Source organism: Numenius arquata, chromosome 2, assembly GCF_964106895.1.
Source record: "Numenius arquata chromosome 2, bNumArq3.hap1.1, whole genome shotgun sequence".
Lineage (NCBI taxonomy): Eukaryota > Metazoa > Chordata > Aves > Charadriiformes > Scolopacidae > Numenius > Numenius arquata.
In genome coordinates, this window is record NC_133577.1 from 99,220,331 (window position 1) to 99,242,542 (window position 22,212).

The 22,212-nt window shown below is 40.5% G+C and overlaps 1 protein-coding gene across 1 annotated transcript in view; it reads left to right on the forward strand.

Moving 5' to 3' along the window:
* The window catches only part of NELL2 (neural EGFL like 2), a 148,593-nt gene that overhangs the window by 25,566 nt on the left and 100,815 nt on the right, over positions 1–22,212 (forward strand). The window contains exons 4-9 of the mRNA XM_074167943.1: positions 9,484–9,657; positions 9,771–9,867; positions 13,870–13,942; positions 14,108–14,190; positions 15,253–15,381; positions 16,659–16,761. Of these exons, the coding sequence (XP_074024044.1) occupies positions 9,484–9,657; positions 9,771–9,867; positions 13,870–13,942; positions 14,108–14,190; positions 15,253–15,381; positions 16,659–16,761 (659 nt within the window). The remainder of the gene's footprint in view (positions 1–9,483; positions 9,658–9,770; positions 9,868–13,869; positions 13,943–14,107; positions 14,191–15,252; positions 15,382–16,658; positions 16,762–22,212) is intronic.

Here is a 22,212-nt window from a genome sequence, read left to right on the forward strand (position 1 = left end):
ACTTGCAGAGCAGACATTAGGTAAGAATAACATGGGGTTAATTTTCAAACATTAAAGCTGTATGTGGCTGTTCTCTGTTTCTAAAGTAGTAGTAGCTTATTTCTGCTTTTTAAACTGCTCCGTGGTGATGTATTAATGCTCTTTGCCAGAAGAATGGGGGGTTTTAATGTTCTGTGGTTTTTTTTTTGGTAGTAAGTCTTAGTTGCTGTTTCTTACTATTCTGACAATAATTATGAATCCTCTTACATTTATTCATAACAATCAATTGCTTTTGAATTAACTTCCTCTAGTGATTTAAAACTCCTCTGGTGTCAGCTGCCTTTTCTTTTGATGCAGTTTGCATGTTTCATCAAAGGTGTCAAAAAAGGAATTTTCTTTCATTCATTCACTGCTTTTCTAGTGCTTGGGAAGATTCTGTGGGACAAAGGATTCTCTATGTAGCCACTGAACATTTGGCTGGGCTCTTGCCTGTACCACAAAAGAGAAAGGTTCCTTGTTTCTGTTGGTTTGGGAGATTAACTTCTAGCCCCGAGTGCATGGTTGGAGGGAAACACTTGTAAAAGAAGCAATTTTGTGTTATATTCAGTTTAATGTCTTCATAACATTGGGAATGACCTGTTTCTTTAAGCGTTGGTTGAAAGGGATGTTATTAAATTCATTGATGCCTTGTCACTATTGCCTGGATTTTTTTTTTTGCTTCAGTTTAGTTTACACTTCATGACCAAAAAAGAGAAAAAATTTGTCAATAGGGTGTAAACTCTTGTAATGCACCCATCTTAAATCTACCTTCCTGTGACTTCTGCTAAGTCAGGTGAGCCTGTATGTACATTATCGCAGTGCCAACTAATCCAGGGTGATTTGGTTGAAAACTTGTCACAAAGTGCTCATATGAGCCTGGAGTTTTAATTGAGACTAGTGACAGACCTACTTGAATAAGAAACAGAAGATTTGTCCCTGCCTATGACGCTGAAAACCACCACTGAAACAGTTGAGATGTGAGTTTTGACAGATGTTGTTGTTCTACTGTTGTTTGAAAGGGTTTCTATTAACAAATAAATAACAAAGAAATCTGTATTCTGCCAGAGTAGGAAATGGGAAGAGTTAGGTTGAAATTGGCTTTTGTTTTCACTGATATATATATCAGAATGTTGTTTGTTGTACTTGCAGTCCTCTTGCACTCCGGGGAGAAACTTTGTCAAGAACGAGAGTGAGAGGAATGGTTTATACCATTTGTTTTTACAGTATTTGATGTGGGGAAGTTTCTTCCCTCCTTGATTTTTAGGAGAAAAGGAGGCTTCAGATAAGCAAGATTGATATTAGTGGGGCTGTGCGACAGTGAGAACAAAATGGGACTAAATATATTGATAAATGGGGTTAGTGAGAGAGATGGAAGGCATGAGACCAATCGTTCAAAGTCAAGAATTGTGTTTCAAGAAGTATTTCCCAGTTTGAGAATTCGATTTCATACTCACAGCTCAAACAAGGACAGCATGGACAACATGCTGTAACACCAGGTTTGAATTTTGGCAAGGCCAAGGTAGCGCTTTTTGGGAGAATAGCTCTTCTGGAAGTGCTTTGTGGATCTCGGTGGAACCTCGTTTCCATTTGTAGCTCCTGTTGAGCACCCGCAAGTGCTGCGGGAAGGCTGGTTTGGGAGCCTCACCTTGTCATCAGCAGTGACGTTAGAGGGTCCGGGATATCATGCACCTGTGATGACCAGGGGCCCTCAAATCATAGCACTAAACTCAGCAGAAGCTATGCAGGCTTTGCAGGTGGGGAAGACAAGACTTTTCCTCCCAGATTTAGGGGCATAGCTGAGCTCAAAGCCTAGGGCGTGAGTGGAAAGATTTCTCAGGTTAGAGGCAAGTTCTTGCCTTCAAAGCCAGCAATGGCTTCCAGGTCCCAGCAGCCCCACCAAAGTCAGATGAGGGGCTGCAAGTTGTTGGTAGAAACAAGATCTTATTCATAGAATCATAGAATGGTTTGGGTTGGAAGGGACCTTTAAAGGTCATCTAGTCCAACCCCCCCTGCAGTGTGCAGGGACATCTTCAACTAGATCGGGTTGCTCAGAGCCCCGTCCTACCTGACCTTGAATGTTTCCAGGGATGGGGCATCTACCACTTCTCTGGGCAACCTGTTCCAGTGTTTCACCATCCTCATCGTAAAAAATTTTTTACTTTTATCTAGTCTGAATCTACCCTCTTTTAGTTTAAAACCATTATACCTTGTCCTACCGCAACAGACCCTGCTAAAAAATTTGTCCCTGTCTTTCCTGTAGGCCCCCTTTAATTACTGAGAGGCCGCAATATGGTCTCCCTGGAGCCTTCTCTTCTCCAGGCTGAACAACCCCAACTCTCTCAGCCTGTCCTCCTAGGAGAGGTACTCCAGCCCTCTGATCATCTTTGTCGCCCTCCTCTGGACCCACTCCAACAGGTCCATGTCTTTGCTGTGCTGAGGGCTTCAGAGCTGGACGCAGTACTCCAGGTGGAGTCTCACAAGAGCAGAGTAGAGGGGCAGAATCACCTCCCTTGACCTGTTGGCCATTCTTCCTTTTATGTAGCCCAGGATATGGTTGGCTTTCTGGGCTGTGAGCGCACATTGTTGGCTCATCCCCAGCCTTTCATCCACCAGGTTCTCCTTGACAGGGTTGCTTTCCATCCCTTCATCCCCCAGCCTTTATTGATACTGGGGGTTGTCCCGACCCAGGTTCACATCGGTCCGCTTCTTGAGCTTGTCCAGGTCCCTCTGGATGGCATCCCATCCCTCAGGCATGTCAACTGTACCACTCAGCTTGGTGTGGTTGGCAAACTTGCTGAGGGTGCACTTCATCCCACTGTTTATGTCATTGATGAAGATATTAAGCAGTACTGGTCCAAATACAGACTTCTGAGGGACACCACTTGTCCCTGATCTCCATCCAGACATTCAGACATTTACCACTGCTCTCTGGATGTGATCACCCAACCAGTTCCTCATCCACTGAACAGTCCACCCATCAAATTCCTATTCTATGTAGACAACATCCATTGCTCTTCCCTTGTCCACTGATGTAGTCACTGATGTAGTCACATAGAAGGCGCTAGATTGGTCAGGCAAGACTTGCCCTTGGTGAAGGGTTGTGCTGGCTGTCTTTAATCACCTCCCTGTCCTCCATATGCCATAGCATAGCTTCTAGGAGGATTCTGTTCCATGATCTTCCTAGGTACAGAGGTGAGGCTAACAGTTCAGTCATTCCCAGGGTCCTCCTTTCTCCCCTTTTTAAAAATGAATGCAATGTTTCCCTTTTTCCAGTGACCAGGGAGTTCATCAGACTGCCATGGCTTTTCAAGTATCATGGAGTGGCTTGGCAATTACATCAACCAACTCCCTCAGAACTCTGGGATGCTTCTTGTCAGGTCCCGTAGACTTATGACATTTTTCTCCCACATGCTTTATTAGTTTGAGTCGGGTACACATACTGAGGGGGACAGGGATGGAAAGGATTTGAGCAGCCTCACTTGCATTTGTTTCCTGGCCTCCTTCTCCACATCAGGTTATTGCAAATCTCCCTCTCCCTCCTCCCTTTGTGCTGTGGCTTCTTTCTGGCCAGAGAGAAGCTGCAGCACTGTGCAGTAGCCAGGAGAGTTTGTGCAGGTGAATGTGTGTGTGGGTGCACGGTGTCTCTCTGCCCTTCCAGTCATCTGTTGCCTGGCTGTTCTGTTCCATGAACATCCCAATGTGGAGGGTGTGCCTTGCCGCATGTCCCAGCAGGCGGCTCCATCTCCTGTGCACGTCAGGAATGCACCTTCCTCCACCCCAGCTGTCCTCCATAGCTATCCAATGCGATGAGAAGTGTTATGCTGGAACAAAGCTGAAATGGTTGACTTTTTTTGTGGTAGAAGAAAATAAACAGCAGAAGAGATGTAAATGCCAGAATGGTCAGTAGCTTGCTGGCTGGAGTACTTCAGAGGCATTTTCCTCATGCCAATTGCCTCTGCTCTGCCTGATTTGGAGCAGGGACTTGCACTTGGTTCTTTTCCATCTGAGACAAGTGTCCTGAGGAGTGTCATTCTCTTTTTTTTTTTTTTTTTTCCACCCAATGCAGTAAAAAGCTTTGTTGGCAGTGCCTGGCTGGGACTAGGCTAGTAAACCAAACAGTGCCCGGCCCAGGCTGGAGCACTGGCCTGCTGTTGTCCATTCTGCATAATTGCGAGCATCTTGTTTGCTAGCATTGCTTTTGTGTCCTGCAATTAGCACCCTTGCAGATGATGCCACGGCACAGCCTGTGGAGCAGCATTGGCCAGATACTGTTCCTAACAGGCAGTGTGGAAAAAACCCACCCATTTCAGGGCAAAAGTGGGAAAGAACACCCATATGGATGTGAGTTGTAGCGGAGAACCACTGTTAATACTTGTCTTCAGGGCTGGGGAATAAGCCTTGCTGGTTTGATTTGTTCGTGTAGGCATAGGACTTGAGATCAACTTACTGAATTTAGGTTGCTCTTCTACATGACTTACTGTTTTTGATTGATGAATTCTGCATAATGGGTGAGTCTCATCAGGTCAACCTGAGAGACTGGTCTTACTGTCCCCTTGTTTGTACACTCTGTTTCGATATAGGAAATAGCCTCTTCTGATTTCAACCTCTCATCACTTGGGATCTCTGCTTTCAAATAGGTAATAACTGCGGCATTAAAGAGTATTTGAGAAAGCCTTTCAGAGAGTCTTAGATTTGCACTCGCTCTCTCTCTCATTTTAACAAGCATTTCATCCTGGACCCCACAAACCTTGCTGTGAGAATGCTTGTTTCTATCAGAAGATGTGGGTTTTAATGAATGGGTCAGCATTTTTGAACAAAAATATCCTGTGTAAGAAAATTCTTGCCTGGCTCTAAGACTGAACTGCTGGGTTTCCTACCCACTGTACACTTGTACGAAGTGCTACCAGTTTATCCAGAGAAATGAAGACCAGTTTTTATTTATCACTCCCTGGCTAAACTGCCAGTCGTCTCTTGCCTAGGTAGAGCTCTCGATAGTCAGGGAAAAGGGCAAAGCCTATAAAGCCAAGCAGTAGCGTGAGAGACAGGGACTAGGTTTTTACGGCTATAGTGCAGGTGCCACTTAGAATTCACCTGGGGGTATTTAGATGCCATATTGTTCTAGAGGATGCACCAAGCAGTAAAAGCTCCCAGCTAATAACTTGGAACACTTCTAAGTCTTACTTCCAAATATAAAAATAAGGCTCACTCTCCTGACTGCACAGTCACCATGCCATGGAAAAGAGCAAGTAACGCATTGCTGAATGTGATGGCTGTGTGGCATGAATTGCTTTTACATCTTCATAATCTACATGCAGCAGAATTACTTACTGCTGTTGTAGCCATAGTTTGCACTGAATAGGGTCTACTGAGTAGGTTCTCTGTTTTTTAATGTTTATGTAATTATATCTAACCAAAAAGCTAGAACTTTTGTATCAAAAAATCTTCAGATAAAGATTTTTATAAGTAATGGAGATAAGGATTTAAATTTTTTTCCTTTTTAATTTTATTGGTTTTCCTTTTCTTCTTAGTGTAGATCAAAGAGCTGTGAAGAACTCTTTTAACACTATACCTACAAATGTCAGTAGTAAAACTTTAAACAGCACCATCATCCTGTAATAAATTCATACGCAGCAGATGTGGTATCTTGCCTTTAGGTTCTAAAATATTTGTCTACATGTTGTATATTGAAGTTGAAATTATTAGTTGCCTGGAGTAAGAGTGGGCAGCTACAGCGTGAGTTTGCTGTGTGAGCGGGGGTGCCAAATGAGCGAGTGAGCCATCAAAGATGGGGAGTTACCAGCAGTGGCTGTCAGCTGGAAGGGCCATACCTCCCTCTTCTCAAAGACTTCTACCATGGACACCAGACCACCTGGTCTTTCACCTCCTAAATCTCTAGCTTTTTGCTGTTCATCCTGACTTCTGCTTTCCACAGCCTCTCCCCAACGCTGGTCTGTCACAGCCTGAAGAGCAGGTCCTGCACAGGCTCATGCAGACCACGTGCCCTTCGCCGGGACGGGCAGTAGCAGCTCTGCAGCTGAGCAGATCTGCTGACTCTCCACTCTTACCCAGCAGTTACGATGGATCCGTGCTGGGCAGCAGAGAAAACATCGCTGTTTTCTATCTCAGATTCCTCTGGGGCATTTGAGACAAATTTCTTCCTCTTATGAAGATAGGCTCAGCCCGAGTCAGTACGTAAGGGATCACTATCTGGCTGGTTTCCAAGCAGAGCAGCTGATCTTCCCGTGGCCTTGGCTGTTGTCTTTACAATGATTGTGCATGCACAGAGTGATCCACAGAGATGTAGCAGCCTTTCTCTCACGTTGGCATTTTCTTCTCTGTGTGTCAAACATAGTTAAACCTAAGCACGTATCATCTCCCTCCTCAGTTAAATCCATTTGACCCAAAGCGTGTGTGGTTTTTTGGGGGTTAAAATCAAGTAGGCTGGTATTGATTAAACGACCGCAGAGATCATGGACGTTAGTAAAGGGGGAAGCAGCTTCTCCTGTTGTGCTGTGTTTCTCATTGTGGTTTATTTTTCACTCCAAGGGCCATTTGCCTTTTGCAGTGTAGACGAGCACCTTGGAGCTGTTGGGAGAAGCAGTAGTGATGTTAGTAATGGGAATCCTTGAGCTGACGCTCTCCCTGCGATGAGTGGTCCGGGGTGGAATGGTGTGGACAAGAAACCAGTGATTCCGCTGATGAGGTTCCCCTAAAGCTTTTCAATAATGAGATTCTTGGTTAGGAGAAGACTGCAGTGTGGTGCAGTTACTGTTTCCTTTGGGAGTAAGTCCTTTAGGAAACAAGATCACCCTCTTTTCTCTCGCAAGAGACATTTAATCTGGAGGATACAGACAAGTGTAGAGCATTTTTGTCACTATAAATGAGTTTTTAAAATCCAAATGTATTTGTTAATGCTTACTTTCTCAAAGACTCTTCCAAAATTTTGGAAATTGCATACCCAAGTGCGTGCTTTGTTACAGCCTCACAGAAGGCATAAGAAGCCCCACTGTGGGCAGACTTTGCATTTCCACCCCTATCTGTTTGTCAGTGCTGAGGCTTGTTCCATCTTCTGAAGCTCATGAGACTGAGCCAGAGCCATTTAATTCCAAGCAGTTAAGCAAATCTAGAAAAGTGGAATATCAGGAACAGTATTTTGCGAAAAATGAAGTGAAAATTATTAACTTTCACTTCCCTGTGTTTCAATGTCATGGCATTAGTTCAAGCTGAAGGCAATATTGTTCTGGCTGTCATTCCCCTTGTTTTTCTAATTGTGTTTTCCTGCTGCCTGTACAGATTATTATTTAACCATAAATTATTCTCCTAATGGCTATTATTTTCTTTTTTGTTTTGATGGGCATTTTCTCTAACAATCATCAAGCCTTTTGATGGTAGATGTATTTCTTAGTTTACCAAATGGAAGAATAAAAGGGATTGCCTGTGGTTCTCAAAACGGTGTCTTAATCACAGTTAAAACAAAACCCCAAGTCTCCACAGTTTTTGCACAGCTTGGTGCAGGAAGTTTTCTTTGCTTATTGCAGCATCGACGAATGTCAGCATCCTCTCTCCGCAGTACTTAATTCCTGAAATTTTTACAGCGACATCTTTTTTATTGGGAAATCAAGGTTTCATTCTCAGAGATTTCCTTACCTCACCTGCATAAGGGGCAACATGAGCGTTCATTTTATACCTTCTGTACTGACTGTCTGCTGCTGTAGTTTGTTACCTGTGTGCTTGCATCTCTGTGTGCTGGCCTCAGTTCTGCCATTGACTTTGAGGAGAGTAGGAGCCAGCTGCTGGCAGGACCAGGAGATGATGTTTCAACGCATCCGTGCTCTTCTTTTTCCAGATTGTATCTGCAGCTGGGTGGAGACACTTAAAAGTTGCTGGAGGAGTCCAGTTCCGTAATGTTCCCCTTCTCTGATAGGTTGAGAGTGACCTTATTTTTATCCTTGAAGCTTGAGTTATGAAGGAGGTTATTAAGTTGACTGATGTCCTGCCACTGTTGCCCAATTTTTTTCCAGCCAGGCCTTCAATTAGTTTACCCTTCTTGCCAATGCAAAAATTATTTTTGGGACATGAGGAGGTAAATTATCTCAGATTATAAAATTTATTGCTGACCCTAGTTAACTGCTTTGTTAATACTGAGGAGAAAGAAGAAATTGCCCTTTGCCGGTTTTGCAAAAGGATAATTGTTTTTGTGCTGTTGCTAGGCATGTTCCACTGTGAAATACCCTGAAGGAAGGAGAGATGCGCAGTGAGCCCAGCCTCCTCCTAGGGATAATGATTGTACAAGACGGTTTTGATTTGGTCTCATCTTCACTCTTGAAAACTGCAATCATTGTCTTGTCTGTTCTTTAATATAGATAGCCTGTTAAAGTAAACATCACCCTCAACCACGTGTGCACTCAGTTTACAAACCACTGTCATGCCTGATTACAGATGTAGCAGCAAAAATAGACAAAAGTGAATTGTCCATTCTCCCAGTTGTTGTGCATCTCACCACATACTATGTTATTTTCCTTGCTCTTTAGCTGTAGGTTGCATATGATTATTGGAGAATCTCTATTTCTGTTTTTCTTTCCTGCTTTAAAAGCATTTTAGGGGAGGACTTTAAAATGAAAAACTTAGTACTTTGAAGTCAAATGGTTTGTCAGGCTTGTTCCCAGAAGAGGTCTGATATGCAAGAAGTAGACCTGATTGACTAAGTCCCAAGTTTGGTTATAGGGTGCTTTTTAAATTGATCTGCAAATCTGGTGGGGGGTGCACTTATCTTGGTACAGCTGCAATGCTGTTTTTTTACTGTGTGTATGAATATATATGTATATGTGCATGCTTGTACATACATGTGTATATATATACACACACACACCACAAATACACATACTTATTTAACAAAGCAAATACGTACATATATAAAAATTGTTCTGAAGAGTTAACACTTCTTGATTTTGTATTTCTTTGGAGAAATTTCATTTTAAAAATGAAAGGAGGTGTTAATAGTACATCCAAAATGAAAGCAAGCAGTGTCCAGTCTCAGATCTTGCATACTTCCCTGGTTGGTAATGGCTAATGATGTCCCTATCTCAAAACTTGGATGTTGTCTTTTGTGCATTCCTGCCTTCAGAGTATCCTTACTGTGCTTTCAGGATGTGAGGCAATTATTCATAATAAGGTAATTATATTTCCAATCAGATCATGTTATGGAAAACAGTGTTGCTGGAGGAAAAAAGTATTTAGCTTGGGATCTTGTGTACTTACACGAAAGTTGGAACCTGCTATTATGTGTTATTGAGAAGAAAGATGCAGTGCAAATCTGGAAAATGTCTGTTTTCATCTTTGTATCTCCTTGCTTGTCTTTCTCCCTCTTTTAAATAGTCTCTGTATGATAATGAGAAGCTGTGTTATGTAAAATGTCACTGTGCTGATAAGAATGGTTCGTGACATGTTGATGCATTTATGGTACAGGTACCTGGAGCTGGAAAGCAGCGGTCATCGAAATGAAATCAGGTTGCATTATCGTTCAGGCAGTCATCGCTCCCACACAGAAGTATTCCCATACATTTTGGCAGATGATAAATGGCACAGACTTTCCTTAGCAATCAGTGCCTCTCACTTGATTTTACATGTGGACTGCAATAAGTAAGTAAAGAGTGTTGGTTTATAAGAAGTTGTCACATTTGGAACTTTCCAGCTCTGAGTAAATGAAATAATAACAACTTGGGACTTTCTTTATTTTTTCTTTTCCTTTTCAGAATTTATGAAAGAGTTGTGGAGAAACCCTTCATGGACTTACCTTTGGGTACAACCTTTTGGCTGGGACAGAGGAATAATGCACATGGTTATTTTAAGGTATGCCTTCCCTGAAAGGAAAAGCATGAACTTAAATAAAAATGATTAAGGGTTTGGAGCATCTTTCATATGAGGACAGGCTGAGACAGCTGGGATTGTTCAGCCTGGAGAAGAGAAGGATCAAGGGCAGTTCCATCAATGTGTATAAATACCTGAATGTGTGTGGGGAATGAAGATGAGGGGTCTAGAATCTTCTCAGTAGTGCCCACTGACAGGCCAAGAAGCAATGGACACAAACCGAAACACCTGAAATTCCATCTGAACATAAGAAAACAGTTCTGTTGTGAGGTGGGTCAGAGTAAGACTACTATGGAGATATTCAAAAGCCACCTGGACATAGTCCTGGGCGACCTGCTGTAGCTGATCTTGCTTGAGCAGTGGAGTTGGAGTAAATGATCTCAGGAGGTTCCTCCTAACCTCAACCAGTTTTTGATTCTGTAATCATAACACAGTTCTTAGTGCTGTGGTGTGTTGTGTGTCAGTGTGTCTAATGTAGTGAGCTGTGTTTCCATCAAACTGGACTTCACTAAATAGAGTTGGAGAGCCAGATGCCCAGGGCTCAGTGTCACTATATGACTCAGCCAACAGCAGTGTAAGGCAGATAAAGGTAAATGGTCAAGCACAACAGAATTCTGGGAAACAAATAGTCAGATTATTGTCTGTTTCGTAGCTAGGTGTGGTTTTTTTTGGTGTGTCACAGAACAGTACGGTCCAGGGAACTCCATTTTCATTACCTCTGTAGGATTTAGATTTCATCACTACATATTCTGGCTCAGAAATGAATAAGATTGTTAGCATCAGTGAAGAGAATGCTTTTTCCCTCAGAGGAAGAATATTTGTACATACTTTTTGCTTACTGCTTCTGCTTTAACATGTATATATGGCAAGCATCTTGTGTATAGCAAGACTGAAGAAGTGAATGTCATATTGAAGTGGAGTGTGAATTTTGATTCCTCTTAAGTCCATGAGGTAGCCTCATTGGTCACAGCTGCTGTCTGTGGTTTGGCATTAGTCTTCTCTGGAGCTGCTTTAACAAATGATGGCATCCCTGTGGATGCCTTCCACACTGCAGTCCCATTTTCCTCTCAGTAGGCATCTTTTAACTTGAGCTGCAAAATAGAATTGATGATGTTGATCACAGACCCAATCACTTCTTAAAATATGGCCTGCTAAATCTTTTTTTTAAGTGTAAAACACTTTGACTTTGGTTTTCACAGAAAGTTCTGTGCTTTTGTGCTAAAATCAGCTTCTGGGTGTTGAAATACTGTTTGCCACACTTAAATGTTAATTTATATCCTTGTTGTGTATGAGGTACAGAGGTCCAGTGGAGGCACTCAGATTTGAAAACTGAAGCATGACTGTTTTTATTTTTCAGTTCAACGTGTGTTTCCTTTTCCTCCAAAAGACTAAGAGCATGTCTGCTAAACAAGCTGCAAAATTATATCTGGCTTAAATAAACAGTTGACTCCAAGAATAAAATCAGAAAATATTAATGCATTGCTTAAGCTGATCTCAGATACACTTTATTTATTCTATGTGCTTATAATTAATAATTTTTAATATTACTTTTAATTTTTTTTGTACCTTCTCAGTTTTTCACTTGATTATATTCTTGGTTTTGCCAAATCACTGCAAAGAAGCTCATTAGGTGTAGAAAAATAAATACTCCTGTAGTGGACTGTATTTTTTTTTCCCTTTCTTTTCAAGAAAGAAAAAAATTAAACAGAATATGTGGAGCATTTTGCCTCCACAATTGTAACCTCCAGTTACAAATATAAAGCAGCTTAACAGAAATACAGAAATGGATAGCTGTTAAATGAACATTAATACAACCAAAATATACTCCAGCACAATGTAACGCCAGTGGTCAAACTGCATCTGAAAAGGAAAATGACACTGCTGTATGGGAGATTCATCAGTTTAGAACTTGAGGACTTTCAAAGCTTCTTAGTATTTTGGGAAGCAAATATTTTTAGGCTTTCACTGTGGGACAACTACTGATCTGATTTTGAGAGTTTCATGTGCTTAGCTATTGCCAAAAATCAGGCTGCTTTGACTGGATTAAATGGATTGTCCAGAGGGGTCAAAATCATTAGTCACTCTGAAAAAGATTTTACTCGGCTGTATTTGATTTTGAACCTAATATTGCTGCAGTAAACCAATGTGCCAGTAGGCATATTCACACTGGGATATGTTTGTACCTGTTTTGCTTTAAGGTCTGAAGTCTGAGAGCACAATTCTGGCTACCTGGTGCTGTGTAACCTTTCTGTAGCTAGCATCCAGTGGTGTGTTAATTTGAACCATTAGGTTCTTTAGGAGCCTGTGCAAAGCCTCTCATGTACTGTCAGGAGGTCTTCTTTTGGGAGCCCAGGTGGGTTGGGTGTCACATCTCCCTGTTGAGGCTTTGGCAGAATGAGAAGGAACCTGAATTCCTGGCGAGTAGCAGAGTTGACTCATATCACAGCTGATGTATGATGAATAAAGCTCCTCAAATAGTTGGAAGAACTTTATTGTTGGTTAATAACTAAATGCTTTGAATACTTGCCTGTGTGTTTAGTGAAGAGTGTTTTAAACTTGAATGGGTTGGACCGTGCCATTCCTCCTTTTCATGGAAGTGCCGTAACTTGGGTTGACATGAGTTTGAAGTCGATGACACCAAGGAGGGAAGGGAGGATAAATTAATACAGTGAGCTTTTTGGTGTGCTCTCCAAAGAGGTCTTTGCTCCTGACTTCCAGAACACATGCTGTGGGAGTACCTGATGTAGAGCCCTGTCTCAGGCACACGTATTTTTTCACTGTTAGCTAATCTTCACAGCAACTCAGGCAGGCAGCACGGGGGAGCATCCAGTTGTCCTAGATTGTAGCTTTGTTGTTAGGGAAGAAAGGTAGGCATGGTATTTGAGTACCCTCTTAGTTGCCCTCCAGTGACATCTACTCTTCTCTGTAGGTCACTTAGGTTGCTAAGTCACCCTGTGTCATTCACTTGAGGTCAAAATTCTGGTTCTTTGATTTCGCAACCTCTGTATTGAATGTCCTGTGTATGTGGACATAATGTGGCCTTTTGCATTTAGTTTGCATGGTGTTCTAAGCGTCGTGAAACATTCTCTTCACAAGCACGCTGAAGCATGTTGTAATTATTTTGCTCCTAAGAAGGAGTTTTGGAGATGCAGGGAGGGAGTCACAGATGAAAGGGACATCTGGAGCGAATATGATAGGATGGCTCACTTTGAAATTGCTGTTTGGCCTTTGCTTTTGGAGAGCAGCAAAGTGGCTACTAATGATATCTTAATGACTAAGGATGCATGTAAATTCTGCATCCAAGCATGTGATCTGCACTGGGTGAAAGCATCCCTTTTCAAATGGCATAGTTCAATTTCATCCTAAACTTTCCCTTCCTCTTAAGTTCTTGCCAACACGCGACTTTGCAGCTGTGTAACAGACATGTAGTTTCTCAGCATTCTGCATGCTTTATGGAAAGATCCCCATCGAAGTCATAAAGGGTTTGCATGAATATGTTTTTCCTGACTCAAGTTTATTTAATCTTCACTTCTATTTGACACTTATAGCTCAGTGAAAAATTTACATTTTATTTAAAAGAGTGTTTCAAAGTAACTGAAACTGCAACTGTTTTTCAAATTACTTTTAAAGGTCATTTTCAAGCTTTTCTGCAATGGCTAACTAAAAATAACGATGAATTCAAAACGACCAAACTCTTGCCACACAATTACATCTTGACATTTAATCTTACATCTTTAAAAATTATTCGATTCTGATGTCTTTAAAAATGGTTCGGTATGTCTGTATTAGTACATCTATTTTACTTTCTCTTTATTCTTTTATCACTGCATTGGGTCCAGGCAAGAAGCTGTGTATTCATAAGTATTGTTTTTATGAGGCAGTTTTTCTATGTGGGCTTTAATGTTCTATGTGGTGAATGGAAAACATCATTTTGACAGGTAAAAATAATGTATCCTTTTTTTTTTCCCTTCTACATACACACAGGGCATAATGCAAGATGTGCAATTACTTGTCATGCCTCAAGGATTTATTTCTCAATGCCCAGATCTTAATCGCAGTAAGTCTATTAATTCTTATACCATGAAATTAGAGGTGTGCTTTGTACCTACTTTCTCTCCTACAAGCTCTCTTAAAATCTTGAGTTTCAGTATTGGTTGTCAACTTTGGCATGATTGAGCCTATACATGTTTCTGTTAATAATAGACATATTTTGTTATTCTAGCATGCCCAACTTGTAATGACTTCCATGGACTTGTGCAGAAAATTATGGAACTGCAAGACATTTTAGCCAAAACATCAGCTAAGGTAATGTTTACTAGGAGGCATGGCATGGGAGAAACAAGGACTCTAAGGCTTTAATTGCCATCTTTTAAGATTATTTGTTCATATGAGGGGATGTTCATGTGGGTGTGCGAGGAACATCCCTGCATGGTATGTTTCTATGTTTGTATATCTATGCCTGATGTCTATACATACACAATCCCAGTTCAGAGGGCTTTCTTGTGTTTTAATATTTTTATAGAATCATATCTTTTAATAGTAAACAGAATCCAAATCCTTGAGCAAGGAAAGGGCTCGTAGATATTCAAGCTCTATCTATTAGGCTACCAAGTCAGTAAACTCAGAATGAAATAGGTTACTGTGCTTATAGTGCTTAGTGCAGCAAGACTTACTGGTCTGAGACTTTTCAAGACTTTAGCTGCCAAAGGTGTGTTCAGACAAAATATATGCAAGACAAGGAATTCAGAATGCAAAGAAGAATTTTCTTCTTTTGTTTTTCCCCCAGAATATCACACCAAAAGCATCCATGTCTGCTGGTGAACATAGACTAGTCTTCTAGTTTTAAATGTCAGTTCTGTAGATGTCTACAAGAATGCTGTTACCTGACTAATTTGCTACACAAATTATAAAATGCCTTGGTTGAAGTGGAGGAACAATGGCTAACGTGTTGGTTTTGAGCTTTACCTCCACTTTTGCCTCTCTAATCAGATTCGTGTCTTTTTCTCATAACCTAATATCTGCAAGTAGTTGATGTAGAGCAAGATTCTTGGTCGGTTCACACATACAGAGATAAGAAATCAGGGACCATACTCATCATGATATACTCACTTCGTTTCATGATGTTCCTGGTGTTATTAGTGAAAAATAAAATGCATTGTGTCTTGCTTCTTAATTTCCATCCCCGAATGACTCATGGTTTAATCATATTGTATTTGAAAATAATTGTTTTATTGTCTTTGACTGCTGTTTCCTACATTTATTCTCTCACCTGCATGCTTGGTAATAACGGGGGCAGTTTCAATCATGTTTATGCTAATGTGGAAACCACTTACAAATTCAGAACTTTTTTGTGAACTGTAAATATAGTTGTCCCAAGCTGAGCAGAGGATGAACAAGTTGGATCAGTGCTACTGTGAAAGGACCTGCACAATGAAAGGCATGACTTACAGAGAGTTTGAATCCTGGACAGATGGCTGTAAGAACTGCACTTGCATGGTATGGCTACAATTTGAGTGGAGACTCAAGAACTCTAGTGTTTCCTCTGATTACAGTTTTATTGAGGCAAATAATGAGAAAACTTCCAGATGTATGCTAGGTAGTAACAAGAAAGTGCTAGAAAACCTGTTCTAAATCTAAGGAATAGTATTAACAAATACATTTTCATATTGTTTCAGCAGCGCCAGCATGTGTAGCTCTCCTATATTTCATGTCACCATATGCAAATGCTATGCAATGTACTTAACTATCATGTTATTCCCATGCACTGAGTTGCAAACTGTTTCTCTGGGTAAAGAATTCCCTGCTTTTTGTCACTATAAACAGAGCCTTTTTCTTAGCAAATGGTTTAATAGATCCCTTGTGTCTGATTCTCTTTGGTTGCCTTTGGTTACATCTCAATAAGTAGTAAAGACTAAAATGTCAGGGTCATATGCATGCTCTGCTATATAACAAATGAAAAAGATTTGTTAAGTTGATGGAAGATTCCCAAAGGTATCACAACTCCAGAAGTGATTGCAAGTATCCTTTCAGGTGCCAAACCATGGCATCTTTGTTATTGTCCATTCATGTAAAACTCATTAATTCCATTTGAACTCGTTGAATGCTTAATCCAAAGACCATTAGAAATTGGTGAAAAGGCTCCTGTTGTCTGTATTGCAACTTAGATTGATTTGCTGCCTTCTGTAATTTGCTAAATGGTTCTCCTTAAGCTTAGTATGATTTTGATCTTTGTATTTCTGGAGGGATATTCATTTTGCTTTTAGTGTTTTGTGGTTGATGAAAAGAAGACTTAGTCCATGGTATCAAATCTGGCTGACAGCTCTTTAAAATTCTTTGAATTTAGTGTTAAATGCATCATGTATTTTTGTCTCAGATTTTTCTTGCAACTATGATATTATTAACTGTTAGAAATGTATTGTCTCATGTAAAAATCAGGAGGCAGAGTACTGTTCTGTGAGCTTGTTATTTCACACTAATCTGTCAATTTCCTGCTGATTGGCAGAATGTTTTAACTCCAAATAGATTTGCCTTTAAATTTTTTTTTATCATTATAATCTCAAAGAATACATCATATGTGTCTAAAAGACTATGCATGATATTCTAAAGGTATAGTTTCTGTTCTTGTAGTCATTAAAAGAACCACGTTAAGATGTCTTTTTGGGTGTTGTTAGAGAGTTCATTGCATTAAAAATAGATTTTTAAGTTCCTGTGTTTGAGAACATCTCTGCTGTTGCTAAATATAACTGTCAGTTAAGCACCTTTTATTCTTCTAGAACGGTACTGTGCAGTGCGAAGCTTTGATTTGCCCCCACTCTGACTGCCCACTTAACTCTGCCCTGGCCTATGTGGATGGCAAGTGCTGCAAAGAATGTCAATGTAAGTTTTACTGTGGTGCTTCTTTCTAATGAATATTTTGAAATCTGTAAGGAAAATGAACCTTTCTGTAAAAATGTCAGTGAAAGAACTGGTCAGGGAATGAAAAATCTGGGTTGAGGAATTTGGAACTTGGATTTATCTGAAATATTTTGGGAAATTGATAACCAGAACGTTTTAATTTTTCAGGTGCTGCTATTTTTTTTTATTTTAGTTACATTTTGTTTTCATTTTTTTAAAGCATAGATATTTCTTAGCAATGTTTTAAAAGTTGTTTAAAAAACTTTCTGCAGCCTTCCATAGTCTATCTTTTAAATCAAACTGCTAGAAATTCAAGAACAATTGCCTTGTGTTTGTTTTGACCAGTGTTTCTGATACCTCTATCGCAAGAAGAATGTACTTTCAACCTTATGTTGTAGTGCTAGAAATAGAAATTGAGATTTATGATTGTTCTTCTGTAATTAAGAGAAGAGAAAGCTCATATTAGACCCAAGAGACCAGCAAAACCCAGACACCTAGAAATGTTCTTTCAGAAAAGGTCAGACAGAATTATGCAGGAAACTGGATAAAAGTAATTTAATATTGTCATTTAAGATTGGTTTTATAGCATTTTGATTTTTGTTGCAAATAGGGCCAGACAAGGGGAATTTCAGGTTAATCACCATCTAGTTGGACTATATATAATATTTCAGGTTGTTTATGGACATGTGTGTGATGGTTATTTATTTTAGACTATGGTGGAATCCATTCTAGAAAGTGAGCATGAGATGCATGCACTTCTTTATTCTGTAAATTTTTCTGTGAGATTTTTCTGTGTGATTTCATCACTCTTCTACTCCGTGTAAAACTTCTTACAGAGTATAGAGAAATATATAACTGGTTAAAATGACATGTTGTAAGAAAAAATTCAGGAAGACATTTTGTACTCCATTGATCTTGCTCCCACAGGAGTTTATTAATATTTAATTGTGTTAGAAGTTACACAAACCATCCCATTTTATGAAACCTTATTAACTTACTCAAGTAGATTAATTCTAATTGAGAGGAAATGAGAATTCAAGTACTTTTTTTTCTTTTTAACCAGCTACACAGAATTTCCATGCATATTAGATGACTCAGGGAATTGGTAATTCAGGGATGTGAGATGTGTGGAGTTCAAGACTATTTCAATCTTTGACCACGTTGGCAGAGTTTGAAAACCTGATCCTCTGAAGTATGTTTTAGTAATGTACCACCTGTGAATTGAGTTGGGAACTCTCCATCCAGATGTTAATGGGGAAGTGCTCACATCATAAGACTTCTTACGAAGTTTTTTTTCTTGGGCGTCTCGACAAAGGTCAAGAAATGTGAATGAGTATATGGACACTGACCTTGTCATACAGCATTACTACTTCTCCTTCCAATTTGCATACAGTTCTGGTACAGCACACTGAAGTTTACTCTAATATTGCCTTTTTGATATTCTTAATGTTATCAAAAGCTTTTTAGCTTCCAGTGTTGTTATTGTGATACCATTACATAATTCAGTTTGTAACTAACATGCGCACATATAACTCTGAACAAACTACCAGAAAAATGATTAGATCAAAAAGTAAAAATAAAAATTTCTTTTGAAAAATTATTCCTAATTTCACATAGGTTATTTTAAGTGCCTTTTAAAAAATCAAACCAAAGGATGGAGAGCGTAAATTGGAGTCCCATTGACAAGGTAGTTACATTCCACTGAAAGCGTGTAAAGAGTGGAAGTTAGAGGCAATGGAGACTGCAGAAACCTCACTTATTCTCCCGGCCTGTTTGGTGAAAATGCTGAGCTGTCACTGAGTTCATGTACGTGTGCCAGCTCTGTCCTGCCTTCTTGGTGTCTTTAGCTCAAGGTCTGAGCTGATTGTGGTCGGTGTACTCAGTGACCACAGTTCTTGCTCAAGGGGTCAGAGCTGGATTCCTCTATTTGGGCAGTTTCTGAGAATAACTTTTTTTGTTTTTAATTCTTAGAATAGTATCAGGGGATGTCGCATCCGACTACATTATGTAGAGCAAACACAGATGGCTAATAATTGGGAAAGCAGATAATTAGGGTGTGTTGGTCAAGGAGCCACTCTCTTTAGTATTGAACAGTCAATCATAAATGCTGAGAAAAAGTGATGCCTAATACAGTGCTCTTTAGCCGAGTTCAGTATTTTTTTCAAGACAGAACATAGAATCATAGAATAGTTTGGATTGGAAGCGACCTTAAAGTGTAACCTAGTCTAATTCCCCTGCAGTGAGCAGGGACATCTTCAACTAGATCAGGCTGCCTAGAGCCCTGTCCAGCTTTATCTTAAATGTTTCCAAGGATGAGGCATCTACCACCTCTCTGGGCAACATGTTTCAGTGTTTCACCACCTTCATTGTAATAAATTTTGTCCTTGTATCTAGTCTAAATCTACTTCTTTAGTTTAAAACCATTATTCTCTGTCCTATCACAACAGGCCCTGTCTCCATCTTTCTTATAAGCCCCCTTTAATTACTGAGAGGCTGCAATAAGGTCTCCCCTGGAGCCTTCTCCAGGCTGAATAACCCAAACTATCCCAGCCTGTCCTCATAGGAGATGTGTTCCATCCCTCTGACCATTTTTGTGGCCCTGTTCTGGACCTGCTCCAAAACGTCCACGTCTTTGCTGTGCTGGGGTCTCCAGAGCTGGACGTGGTACACTCCAGGTCGGGTCTCACCAGAGCAGAGCAGAGGGGCAGAATCATCTCCCTTGATCTGCTGGCCATGTTTCTTTTGATGCAGCCCAGGATATAGTTGGCTTTTGGGTTGCAAGTGCACATTGTTGGTTCATGTCCAGCTTTTCATCCACCGGTACCTCTAAGTCCTTCTCTGCAGGGCTGCTCTCAATTCCTTCATCCCTAACCTGTATAGATACTGGAGGTTGTCCTGACCCAGGTGCAGGACCCTGCCCTTGTCCTTCTTAAACCTCATGAGGTTCACACTGGTCCACTTCTCTAGCTTGTCCCGGTCCCTCTGGATGGCATCCCATCCCTCAGGCATGTCAACCGTGCTGTTCCACTCAGCTTGATGTCATGTATGGAATTCTCTATTTCCTTTCTGATATTTGTGGTCCCAATACATACCAGATTATGGGCTCTTTCTGCCAAATTGGCAAGAGTAGAACCGCCCAAGCAGTGGTAGCTGTGGCAGCCTTGTTGCTGTGCCTCACCCAGGGCAAAGTGCTTCCCTCTGCACTTCTTCCATTCTTCTTCTGCTGGTGTGCAAAGCCACTGAAAGTGGTGTCTGATTTAATGACAGCTGGCGTAGAAGAGTAAAAACATACAGCACTTAGAGGTTTTTGCCATTACCAGAAAGCAGGTTTCACATGTTTTTGGGTTTCTTTGGGTTTTTCCTTTCTTTTTTTTTTCTTTTTTTCCTAATAGTTATTGAGGATGGATTCATTTCACATGACTTTAGACATGTAGAATTTGGGAATATAATCTGTATTTATACTAGTAAATAAAATAGGACAGGCACAGTCCAGTGGCCGTGGGGTGAGGTGGCAATTGTGGCTTACATCTACTGGCAAAGCTCTCTTCCCCTTCCCGCTCAAAAGACTATCTGCATCCAGATGGCTGACTAGGAATGGCCTCTAATCAGTGCTGTCCTCCCAGCCATGCCTGGCATTGTGTCAGAGCCTGTTGGCTGGTACAAGCCAAAATGCTGCCATGAAGTGTGCTAACACTGAAGCTACGTGGAGGCTTACGGACTGTAATCAAGCCTTTTCAACCTGTTGTCATTTAGTATTTCTTTACCTGTCCTGTTTCATTTACCAGTACGGACATCACCAGTTAGGCTTTCTTGATAGCCAGTGCAACACACTGGCACCTCCAGAGGGCACTTGGTACTGAGGTGGGATGAGTTGCCTCCTGGAGGTGGACGTTTCTTTCCATGCACTATAATAGGGAGCCCAGGCAATTAGAAGAGATGCCAAACTTTTAGACAGCTGAAGTTGTGAAGTTAATCTTTCCATCAGTTACTATAATGAATATCAGGTGTGTCAGATGGAAAACACTGGGTTTTTAAGCCTGATTCTGACATTAAGTAGTTATGCTGAGAGAGTCATGGGAGCCTACCATAATGCCAGGTTCTAGGAACTGAATTTCAGCCCAGCCCAGCCTTTAAATATTGGACAGTGCAGCTTTCTTGTATCTTGTTTGATGACATTCTCAACACTTTAGGAATTTGAGCACAACTGACTCTTCATGTTTTTCTTAAATGATTAATTCAGGGAAGAACACTTACTAAGGAATGTGGTAGGTTTTTTTTTAAACCAATATTGCTTTGACTTTGGCTCTTCTTGTGAGCCAAAAGAAAACAAAAATAACAAACCCTGACCTTCTTGCCTAACTCCGTACCTTTGTTTGAGGACATTCAGACAACTTGTTCTGCTTTGTCTTGTGTGAAGGTCGATGCTGGCATAAGCAATGGCAATGCATGCAAATTATCACTGTGTTTTCTATTAGCTGTAATGGGCTGGAAGAAGCAACGATCTTCCAAGGCAAATAAATTGATCAGTGTGTTGGATATATGTTTCAGCTACAGACAAGCTATTCAACACAAAATTCAGTCCAGCAACTAGAATGTACATCTTAGATCAATGGGAGCTTCCTGTGGAGAATTGTTTGGAGCTGGGAAGAAGAGACCACTTTCTTTTCTATTCCTAATGCAATTTTAAACCTATCTGAGAAAGTATGTGCAAGAGATCATTAAATTCTTTCTCCTCTGCAGAGACAAATGCTTTGTGTGGTGATAGGCACTGATACAAATCAGGGAGAGATTAAGCTCCCCTACTGACCCTATAAAGTATTGTTTTAGACCACGGACTTGTCTTAAGAAGTACAAGGACAAGTTCATTTATTTTAAGTGAATTGGGGAAGGACTGCCAATGTCTTGGTAGCTGGGACAATTGCTACTTGGTCAGCAAATCTTTTTATGGTAACTTTTTTATAGTCAGTGTATTAACACTAAAACATCACTTCCAATAGCTATGTGATATATGTGCCTTCTTAAATGGAGCAAGTGTATTTTTAAAAAAGTAGCTGATTTTCATTTTTTTAAGGCCAGAAGTGATATTTGTACCAGTATCCAGTGCAGTAATAATTCCCATTGTCAAAGACTGATCTCCAGGAAGAAATTGCTTTCTTCTCATCGCTGTCCTCCTCCCAGTGACATTGAAGATACTTATAGACATAATTCCAAACTATTTAAATCTATCCCAGCAGATTTCAGTGGAAGTTAAAGTCTGAGCCATTATGTTCAAATCTGCAGGCTGTGATTTTTCCATGCACTTGTTTTTTTTTCTGAAACAGGACATTTGTTGGTTTTCTGGTGCATTGTAGCCAAATCCACACTAACACAAGTATTTTAAGCAACTGTGAGAAGCATAGGGCTGTGTTGGATCAGCTCACACTTCTGTTGCTA